Raw genomic sequence first — 11001 nt, 5'->3', positions numbered from 1 at the left:
GACTGTATATGGCGATATATATATGTATCACTTTTTATTCAACTGCTGTATGATGAAATACATTTCCCAGCATTCAAAGATCATTGTTTGTTTTTTTGGGTGTGTCTTGCTCATGTTCGGCAGGTGCCCCCCACTGGTTGGCTGTGCATATGACACCTTGGACCACCAATAACACAGATCTCCAGGACAACAGAGAACCGTCAACTCCCATTGTAAAAACTGTGAGGGAGAGCTTGTTAAATTTTCCATTCCGCCAAGTTCTTCACAGTGCACTTTATAGTGTTGGTGGCGATTGATGTGTAATTGTTCTTATACAGTGAAATAAGTAGAATAGTCAGGAGTGTTGCATTAATTAGCTTTGTAATCATTAGCCTAGAACATCGGCTCCCAAACTTTTCAGTTCCCGGAGTAACAGAATTCATCCACTTTGAATTAATCCTAAAACCCTCATGAGGCAGTAGGCCCAATATAACCTGTTGTAATTTGAACAATATGTACTTCTTTCAGCCAACTAGCCTTTCATTATTATTACTTATCCATTTTTTACTTAACATTTATTTTTCTTAAAACTGCATTATTGGTTAAGGGCTTGTAAGTAAGCATTTCACTGTAAGGTCTACACCTGTTGTATTCATCGCATGTGGGAAATCCATTTTGATTTGGACCCTACCATGGCTCTGCATAGCCTATAGCATATTTATTTTACGCTAATAAGGTGAATTTATTGACTTATAGAAGGCCTAGCCAACATATAGACCCATTTGTTAACCAGAAGAGCAACTTGGCTGATAAACATTTTTGTCACTCAGGTCCAATTGGGTCTGGTCTAGATCCGGACCTGTTAGGGTACGGGTTGGGTCTAGGTCGAGTTGTCCTCAGGTCCATTCGGGTCAGTCTGATTGACCTTGGGTCCGTTCAGGGCCAGGTCCAACCTCTACTCTGAATAGCTCTCATGCAATCTTGTGTATGAATTTATCCATCATGTTTTTCAGTCATGGGTAGCTTACAAGTCAGTGATCAGTGATCAACAAACAAGTCACAAACCCCCCAAAACATTTTTAAGTATCTATTTTCTTTATTGCCTCAAATACATTTGTTTTCTTGAGGAATGGCTTCCTAGGCAGTTAAACAAATTACAGTACACTTAACTTAAACACTAAAGCATTATAAAGCATACAAGAATAACTTTCCTAAAATGTACATCTTTACAAAGTGTTCACAAATCAAATGTTAAAAAAAGAAAGAAAAAGTGCAAGAGTAAATTCAATTTCAATTAAGGTTGACAGTCCCCACCAGTGAAACACAAGAAACAAAATATACCATGAACAAAATAATCATACTTCATATTTTTAAGTTGTTTTGGATACATTAACGTTGCTATGAACAGTAGGCCATGATATTGTGCATTCCAACTTTTCATTTATTATTTTGATAAGAAAATATCATCAAACAGTGTATAAAGAAAAGCTAAACATTTTTGTAACATTCACAGTAAACAAATTAACCAAATTTGATCCAAAGTCTCTAAAAATTAATCAAGAAGACAACGTTTTAATAAATACATTTTATTCTAATTTACAAACTGGGGTCAAGAATAGGGATTTTTTGTAGATAAGATATTGTAAGTGGGAGACATTGATGAGGTCAAACATGTATCCTCACTACTGAAACTGTGAAATGATGTCAGGTCAAAACAACAAATCAAGTTAATGTATGTGACAATCTATTAAACAATCAGGATTATTGAATGATTAGGGGGGGGGGAATTTACATCAAATACAGTACTGCACTCATTTAACAAGCACTCACCCTAACGCTGTCCTCCATGGTCCCTCTTAAAAACAATGTTTTTTTAATTGAATAAGATAAAATACCATTTTAGGTTCTTGAGATGAATTACGCCACTCAACCTACAGGACTAATATATACTTATTAACATTTTCAGACACACAGATTCAAAATAAATAGATAACTCCTATCGCTGTTTATTGAAAATCTTTGAAATATCAACATACTTTTCTTTTTATTTGAAGATTATTCTGTTTAAAGAATGATCCCCTAGTTATGACAAAGCAGGTTGAGAAAACCCAATCATTATAGAAATACTGGTATAGGCTATCTACTGCTTGACGTCACCAAATCCAACGTAAAATATAGGTAGACTCATCTTAATGAACAGTATGTGTGGAGGCTCCATGCTTAAAAATGCATGTGGATCCTATTTTTAAAAAAAAAGTATTATTGCTGATAACCTGTCCATACCTAGCCTGTAATCCTGAGCTAATTGCTAATTCTTCAAGATGCTTGTACAGATTGTTAAATGAGTTGATACTGTATTGTACACAGTTAAAACACTACCACTGATGTTTAGTCACATAGGATCATCCCTTTGATAACGGGTAAGCTCAGCTATAGGAAGTTAAATAAACAAAACAACTTTTAAAAAGGAAGAGCTTTTCCGATACTCAAAGGTTGAAAACCTTGATAAGGGGTTTGTTTACTAGAATTAACTGGTGTTTAAAACAGCATATTACAGCAACATAACCCCAGCCAATGCCATTTCCTCATCAAGAGATGCTAGCAGTCTACAGCAGTCTACCAAATTACATTTTTGGGATGTCAGAGTTTTTGTTGAAGGGGGAAAGGGTTAGAATGAATGGATCTGTACAGTATATGGCATCATCATCATGTCACCGTGTAGCTCAGTTGGTAGAGCATGGCGCTTGCAATGCCAGGGTTGTGGGTTTGATTCCCACGGGGGGCCAGTATGAAAAAATAAATAAAAATTATGCACTCACTAACTGTAAGTCGCTCTGGATAAGAGCGTCTGCTAAATTACTAAAATGTAAAATCATTTCCAACATCTCTAAAAGATAACCTGTATGCTTCCCTTTGAACCTTAAGCCCATGCACTCTGAGCCCCTTGCCACACCCTGATGGACTCAGCAATATCATCCACAGTTTGCTAGAATGATAACTTTGACCGTTTCATAGTTATTTTTCAACTTATCTAAAATATATATGGACGTCAATTTACTTGACATGGAAGGCTGTAAGGAAGTGCTGTGGTGGTGGAGTGCCTCTGTAGTACTAGTATGCTCCTGTACATGTATGATACCATGACTACTCAGATGCAGTATTTGGCATGTTGTTTTGTGATATGTTGAAATTTGAACATGTGACTTTGGCGAAGCTGCAGTATTGCACGTTGTGTGTGAAATGTAACTGTGAGCCAGGCAAAGATGCATATGACTATTTCATGTTGTCCTGAAGACTCTGACAAAGCTACATACCTTTGTTGTGTGTAGTGTGTAATGTGTGTGTACAGTAGTGTGCTGAATTTAGCATTTAGCGTGTCATTCCTTGTTATAATAACTCTAGACGTGTTGTGTGTAGAAGGAAATCATGTCCTTTGTTGTCTTTTGTGTATACTGGACTGTTATTTGTTGTCATGATGAGACAGGCAAAGCTACAGAACTGCTTGCGCTACATACACTAGTATGTTCACATGGTGGTGTGTTAAGGGTAGTCAAGGCGACTCAGGCAAAGCTACTGGAGCTGAGGCATTGGAACTTCTCTCTGAGTGATTGGACAATGTTGGACTGGTTCTGCTGCGTCTGCTGCTCCGCCCACAGGTACTCCTGCAGACACTCCCGGTCCATCAGCCCACAGGAGGACCTCACCGGAGTGCAGGGCAGACTCTGGGTCTGGCTCTGGGCTGGTCCCCTGGAAATACCACCACCACCACCGCTGTTACGCTGCCTGGAGCAGTCCTGATCCTGCTTGCTCTCGTTCTCAGAGCGGATCTCTACGTAATCATCGTCGTCATCGTCGCCATTGTCCTTGAAGTTGGCCATGTAGTTCTGGGTGGCTGTGAGCACGCTCAGTGCGGAGGCGCGGTTCAGGACCACCACCTGCTGACTGTCCTGCAGGGTGAGGTCAGAGTGACCGTGACCGAAGCTGGACCGCTCCGGGAGGCTGCTCTGCCGACCGGCCCGGACCAGACTGCTGGGGCCATGGAGTCTCTCTGAGGATCTCTGGACAGCAGTCGGACCACGCTTGGACCCAGCACGGTCATTCTCCTTCTCCTGCAGGTCGCCCAGTGAGCAGATAGACTGGCAGCGGCTGTAAGGAGGTGGTTTAGAGGAGGAGGAGGAAGATGAGGGGGAGTTAAAGGAGGTGTGTCGTTTAATATAACTGTACACATGCTCCTCTTTCTCGCTGGGGGCGGAGACACAAGAGCTCCACCGCTGGGTGGGTGGGGTCTCCGGAGAGGGAGGTAGGGTCTTTAGGGCGGGGATGGAGCAGGCAGGGGTGAACTTGCTCTTGGGGGTGGAGGATCGCATCTCTGACACAAAGCTGGTCAGCTCCCTGTTGCTGTAGGTTGAGTGGAGCCAGTCGTCTTCCAGCCCCAGGGAGGAGCAGGACTCAGGCAGGGATTGGGAAGAGGGTAGCCCTGGGTGGGCATAGTGGGAGCCAGGAGGGCCCAGGTTGCTGGAGCCCTGACCTGGAGGGTCTTTAAACATCACCTGGTCATACAGCTGGGAGTACTCAGCTATCCTCGCGCCTGAAAGAGAGAGAGAGAGAGAGAAGGAGAGAGAAGGAGAGAGAGAAGGAGAGAGAGAAGGAGAGGGAGAAGGAGAGAGAGAGAAGGAGAGAGAGAAGGAGACGGAGAAGGAGAGGGAGAAGGAGAGAGAGAAGGAGAGGGAGAAGGAGAGAGAGAAGGAGAGGGAGAAGGAGAGGGAGAAGGAGAGAGAGAAGGAGAGGGAGAAAGAGAGGGAGAAGGAGAGGGAGAAGGAGAGGGAGAATGAGAGAGAGAAGGAGAGGGAGAAGGAGACAAAGAGGAAGAAGGGGACAATGAATGACAAAAAAAACACACTAGAATTGTTCAGTTATTTTATTCACAAAAAAATAGTTAGCTGTACATATCATAACTGTAAGGTATAAGCAACTACTGATTTTGTTTATGTTACCTATGGCAGCACCACCTTGCTTCTTCTCCTCCAAAATGGCTGCCAGGTCATTCTGCTTCTTTTCCAGGTCTTTCTGCTGCTTCTTCTCCTCTCTGTTACGTCCTCCTGACATGTCGCTGAGGTCCATGCTCTTCATGCGGAGCAGCTGGTTGGCCTTCTTGATCTTCTGGCTGTACTGGCGAGCCATCAGGAACACACGGTTCTTGGTCTTGTCCATGAGCTCCTGGGAGAAGCTGTCCACTGAGTCACCCAGAAGGAGAGAGGAGGAAGCCAAGGGGGAGTCCAAACCCAGCTCCCCAGGGAACAGGCTGTGGAGGTCCCTCTGGCTGAGTTCCCTTTGGGGCAGCTCCCCCAGCTCATCATCATCCTCCAGACGGAAGCTCCCACTGCTGAGGCGGGCCAGTTTGTTACGGATGCTCTTGACTGTCCCGGGAGGGGCGGGGTCTGGGATTGCCGGCAGGGGGAGGGACGGGGGAGTGAGGGGAGAGTGAGAGGGGTAATGGTCCTCGTCTTCAAAGGTACCCTCTCTGAGCAGCTCTGGGATGTTGAGGATGGGGATGGTGAATTGGTGAGGGGGGGTCACAGTGGGAGGGTTGGGATGGCGGGCTATGGGTCTCTTGGTAGGGGGGCTGCGTGTTTGGGGGCTGCGTGTTTGGGGGCTGGCTGTATGTGGGTTGTTCTTTTTGGGGCTACTCTTGACAGATGAGGTCTTGGAGGCCTCGCTGGTGCTCACGGGAAACGCAGCGGGAAGGCGTTCCACTTTCTTCTCATTCTTCTTGATGTAGTTTTCCAAATCGTTCCAGATCTCGTCCACCTGCTCCGACATCTGGTCGCCGGTGTGGGAACGTTGGGAGAATGTTTTCGAGGCAGATGAGGAGGAGTAGTGCGGTTCGGAGGTGCCGTGGACAGGATGAGAGTTATCCTCCATCCCTTCATCCTCTCCAAAATGGAGGCTTTCCTCGGACATGAAGCCCCCAAGTCCCTCACAGCCCATCAGGTCAGTCTCAGAGGCAGACTGCAACAGACTGTCCTTCTCCTGTGCCTTTTTGTCCCCGTCCCTGTCACCCTTCGCTGGGGGCTCCCTGAAGCAGATAGTGTCATATATGTTCTCCTCTTCCATGATCTTCAGCTCACACGTCCCAAATGGCGCCCCTTCCTGGGCGGTGGAGGAGCGGTTACTGTCAGACAAGCTGTCTGGCTCGATGAGAGGCTCTGTAATACCCCCTGTCACCCCGGTGTTTAGGGCCCCAGGAACCTGTGTGTGTCTAGGGGCCTCTCTCTGGGCCCCCCAACCCTCCTGCTCCCTCCTGATCAGCCCCATGCTCTTCAGGTCCTCATAGCTGATGTTATCGTAAACATTCTCAATGTCGTCTATCGTCAGCTGCTCGGCCGACGACGAAGCCGAGATGTCGTTGCTGGAGGATTCGGTGTGGATCATCCCTTCCTGGTTGTCATCCTGATCAGGGGGGCTCTGTCGGGCGCCAGTCTGTTTCTCCCCCACGCTGCTGGCTCTCCGCAGCACTCTGCTGTCCTCGGTGGATGGGGGGTCGATCTGCACTAAGGGCACCTGCTCCACATGCCAGCTGCACGGTCGCCCCTGGGTCCTGCTGGGAGATGACGTGACCTCTGACCTAACAGGAGGTGGTTCTGGCCCGCCGGGCTCGGTGGGGACAAACATCTGGTAGATGTCCTCGTCCTCCTCGTCGGGGTTCATGGTGCACTGGCGTGTGGGGAACATGGCTCTGCGGACGCGGTGGTCCGCCCAGATGTTCCCCACCGTCTGGGGGTCACTGTCTGGGACCAGCATGGAGGGGACGTGGGGTTCCGGAGGTTCCTCTGTCACACAGGGTGTCCTGAGGAGAGGAGGGTGGTGACCTTCCTTAGCCCTCTGGGTAGAAGGAGATTAGATTATTTTGTAAATGTGCAAATGTGGATATACTAGCTTGCACTGCTAACCAACGAGTGTGGTGAAAGTATTTTTTTGGGAACAAACACAGAACTTTATTAAATTACAGTTACAAGTCCTGTACACAATTATTCCTACTAGTCATTCTCATCACACTGTTAGGGTCAGTCACCTGTAGGTCTGAGGTGCTCATGTTGAAGGTCTTCCATTGGTTGAAGCTGCTGTCTATAGACGCCTGTTGGTTCAACCTCTTCCTGCTAGACTTCCCTGGGACTCGCAGTCTCTTTCCCCCACCCTGCAACACACAGTTAGAAAATCATGTAATGAACATGCCTTTATCGATCAAATCCCTTTATACCCGCAAAGGGGCTAGGGCAATGGGCTAGGGATGGAAATCAAATTTGGCAACTCTGATAAAAGTCAGTGCAGAGAAAGAGGTTCAATGGTCAAACTGGTGCATTGTGGGTAGGTAGGAGGGACTCACCAGGCCGCTGTCATCCTCATCGTCGGCGTCCTGCTGATGTGGCTCCTCCCCATCCTCCCTGTCGCTATGGTCAAAATGGTCGCCTGGGTCCAGGGACTTCTGTGATTGGTTGACCAGGCTGTGGCTGCGGCCAATAGTGCCCAGAGCCAACTGGGACACAGGTGAGAGCAGGGTGGCACCCAGACTCATCCGCTACAGAGTGAGATTGATAAGCCAGGGAGTGTTAAATGTGTCCTTGAGTGAGAGTTAGGTGAGGGGTTTAGGATCCATTGCAAATATCACCTCAAACTATCTGAAACTATTATGGAGATATAACACTGTTTCTAACTGTAGCATTGCGTCACCATTCATATAAAATGACTGAATTGTGGGATTAAGCTCACCTTTGAGCCATCTTCCTTGGCACCATGTTTAGCGTTCTTTAGTAACTTGGACAGAGGCTCTGAGGAGAGACAGATTGGACAGGACATCTCAGTCATAGAGGCAGAGAAACAGGCCCAGTCCATTGGCATCAGCACCGATAATTTACAGCACCTTGTTCCTGTCCCTGTCCCTGTACTTCCTATGTTCCTTACCTGACTTCCTGTGGACCCGTCGAGGGGAGGGGCCCTCCATGGTGTGGGGGCTCCTCTTGTCCCCGTCGGGACTGTAGTGGAACCCTGGGTGGTCTGGAGAGGACAGGAAAGAGGGAATGTTACAGACACTCAAATAAACACCCATAAACTTAATGATCTTATAATAGTCACAAGAGGCTTCAATCAATAAAAATGGATACTTACGCATAGCATCCATCTCCAAAATGGCCTGCTTGGCCTGAAAATCAAGAGAAAAAAACAAACAACAACCATTAAAGCAGGGTTCCCCAACTGGCGGCCCACGTGCCGAATTTGGCACGCGGGTGGTTTTATTTGGACCTCCAAGTTTTCTGAGCCAAAAATTATAATTTTTTATGAAAAATCTAAAAATCATTGTTGGACTTAAAAGACTGTAAAAACACCAGGAAATCAGCTCCAAATGATTTTCATTTTGGAAATCTGCACTGAAGTATTCCCACGCATTATAAAGAGACACGTAATCAAATACAAACGTAAGCAAGGTTTGAGCTAATTATGTTTTAGTCAAATATTATATCTGTTTTGGCTTCTTGCGATCAATTTGCAGTCTACACATTTTTTGTAGTTATATTCTGGCACCTGATGGGGAATATATGATCTATTATGCGCATTTGCTTACATTATTAAAAACTATGGAGGCCTTGACAACAGAAAGTTCTCAGAACCCTGCAACCACAATTGCCACATTGTCTTTAGACATGTCTCGTTTTATTGTCTGACACCTCACCCCCTGATACTGAGTTCGTGGGAAGACAGGATTAGGAAGAATACTTTGTTGTTGTTAGGGCAAGTTCAGGGTCAGGGGTAAACATCACACTATGGGAAGGGAGTGCTAGTATAAAACACAGAGATTGTTTTAGACACTTTGCAAAACTTTTGAAGAGCTACATTTTGCTGTTGTCTTTGTATTAACTTCTGTCTGCAATTGCATTACTAAAGGTTTTTACATATATTTGGAAGTCGTTGTCTGTGTCATTTTCTTATCTAAAGTCTGTTTTAATAACAAGAATCAGCACTGTGCAAAGAATCATCAACATTTTGGCGAGCTTGCCAGGAGTGAGTGTCGACCCACTGTGCCACGCAACTAATTACTTAAAAGTAAGCAGACGCCTCTTATATAACTAAAGTCTGTAATTTGAACAAAGCACTGTGTGGTTGATGACTCATTCTGACACGTAAGTGGCACCTCACTCACAGTACGCTGTTCATTTAAGAGACGAAACCGACATTGTGGTATATATTGATTTATTACAGAATGATTAATGGACGAACCTGTTGGAAACGGACACAGACCACCTGGGTGATAGTTAGAAATTCCTAGGTGTGGATATGATTTGTTGACTTGGTGATAGGATTTAAGACAAATCCAAGTATAAAGCCAATGGTTATATGATTGAAGGCCTGTAATTGTGTACTCCGGAGTGATAGGACGGTAAACGAGAAGTTTGTCCTGGTTATTGATTGTGGGACGGTAAACGAGAAGTTTGTCCTGGTTATTGATTGTGGGACGGTAAATGAGAAGTTTGTCCTGGTTATTGATTGTGGGACGGTAAACGGGAAGTTTGTCCTGGTTATTGATTGTGGGACGGTAAACGAGAAGTTTGTCCTGGTTATTGATTGTGGGACGGTAAACGAGAAGTTTGTCCTGGTTATTGATTGAGGGACGGTAAACGAGAAGTTTGTCCTGGTTATTGATTGTGGGACGGTAAACGAGAAGTTTTTCCTGGTTATTGATTGAGGGACAGTAAACGAGAAGTTTGTCCCTGTGTAATACTTATTGAATGTATTGTGTTATCCTTTAACATGACTATTGATTAATGGCTGGATGGTGGGCTTAAAACTCTGGGTTAGCTAGACACCTGTTTGAAGAAAGGGCGTTTTCATTTGTGGAGTGGCCTTTTAGTAACAACGGACACCAGGCTAGGTGTGCCGCATTAGATCTTGATTTATATGCTAAAACTGTTATAGAAACTAACGACTTTAGATATAGGTTGTCCTTGTCTGTATTGAGTGGAACCTCTTTTGAAACTGTTTTAGGGCCATTTCCAAACGAGAATTTGCCTGAAGAAGTTAGAATAATAATTCAGACTAAACCTACAGTGGGGAAAAAAAGTATTTAGTCAGCCACCAATTGTGCAAGTTCTCCCACTTAAAAAGATGAGAGAGGCCTGTAATTTTCATCATAGGTAGACGTCAACTATGACAGACAAATTGAGAATTTTTTTTCCAGAAAATCACATTGTAGGATTTTTAATGAATTTATTTGCAAATTATGGTGGAAAATAAGTATTTGGTCACCTACAAACAATATTTCTGGCTCTCACAGACATGTAACTTCTTCTTTAAGAGGCTCCTCTGTCCTCCACTCGTTACCTGTATTAATGGCACCTGTTTGAACTTGTTATCAGTATAAAAGACCTCTGTCCACAACCTCAAACAGTCACACTCCAAACTCCACTATGGCTAAGACCAAAGAGCTGTCAAAGGACACCAGAAACAAAATTGTAGACCTGCACCAGGCTGGGAAGACTGAATCTGCAATAGGTAAGCAGCTTGGTTTGAAGAAATCAACTGTGGGAGCAATTATTAGGAAATGGAAGACATACAAGACCACTGATAATCTCCCTCGATCTGGGGCTCCACGCAAGATCTCACCCGTGGGGTCAAAATGATCACAAGAACCACACGGGGGGACCTAGTGAATGACCTGCAGAGAGCTGGGACCAAAGTAACAAAGCCTACCATCAGTAACACACTACGCCGCCAGGGACACATATTCTGCAGTGCCAGACGTGTCCCCCTACTTAAGTCAGTACATGTCCAGGCCCGTCTGAAGTTTGCTAGAGTGCATTTGGATGATCCAGAAGAAGATTGGGAGAATGTGATATGGTCAGATGAAACCAAAATAGAACTTTTTGGTAAAAACTCAACTCGTCGTGTTTGGAGGACAAAGAATGCAGAGTTGCATCCAAAGAACACCACACCTACTGTGAAGCATGGGGGTGGAAACATCATGCTTTGGGG

The 11001-nt window shown here is 45.2% G+C and overlaps 1 protein-coding gene across 2 annotated transcripts in view; it reads right to left on the bottom strand.

Moving 5' to 3' along the window:
- Positions 1-2778: 2778 nt before the first annotated feature.
- LOC121552168 (pleckstrin homology domain-containing family G member 1) overlaps positions 2779-11001 on the bottom strand; it is a 96126-nt gene continuing 87903 nt past the window's right edge. For both annotated transcript variants that reach the window (XM_041864888.2, XM_041864887.2), the window contains exons 11-17: positions 8143-8176; positions 7939-8031; positions 7747-7805; positions 7364-7555; positions 7052-7174; positions 4974-6861; positions 2779-4567 (exon numbers count right to left, since the gene is read on the bottom strand). In XM_041864888.2, coding sequence (XP_041720822.2) covers positions 3540-4567; positions 4974-6861; positions 7052-7174; positions 7364-7555; positions 7747-7805; positions 7939-8031; positions 8143-8176 — 3417 coding nt within the window. In that variant the 3' untranslated portion in view covers positions 2779-3539. The remainder of the gene's footprint in view (positions 4568-4973; positions 6862-7051; positions 7175-7363; positions 7556-7746; positions 7806-7938; positions 8032-8142; positions 8177-11001) is intronic.

Source organism: Coregonus clupeaformis, chromosome 36 (assembly GCF_020615455.1).
Source record: "Coregonus clupeaformis isolate EN_2021a chromosome 36, ASM2061545v1, whole genome shotgun sequence".
In the NCBI taxonomy this organism is placed as follows: domain Eukaryota; kingdom Metazoa; phylum Chordata; class Actinopteri; order Salmoniformes; family Salmonidae; genus Coregonus; species Coregonus clupeaformis.
This window is presented reverse-complemented; position numbering and strand designations above follow the sequence as displayed.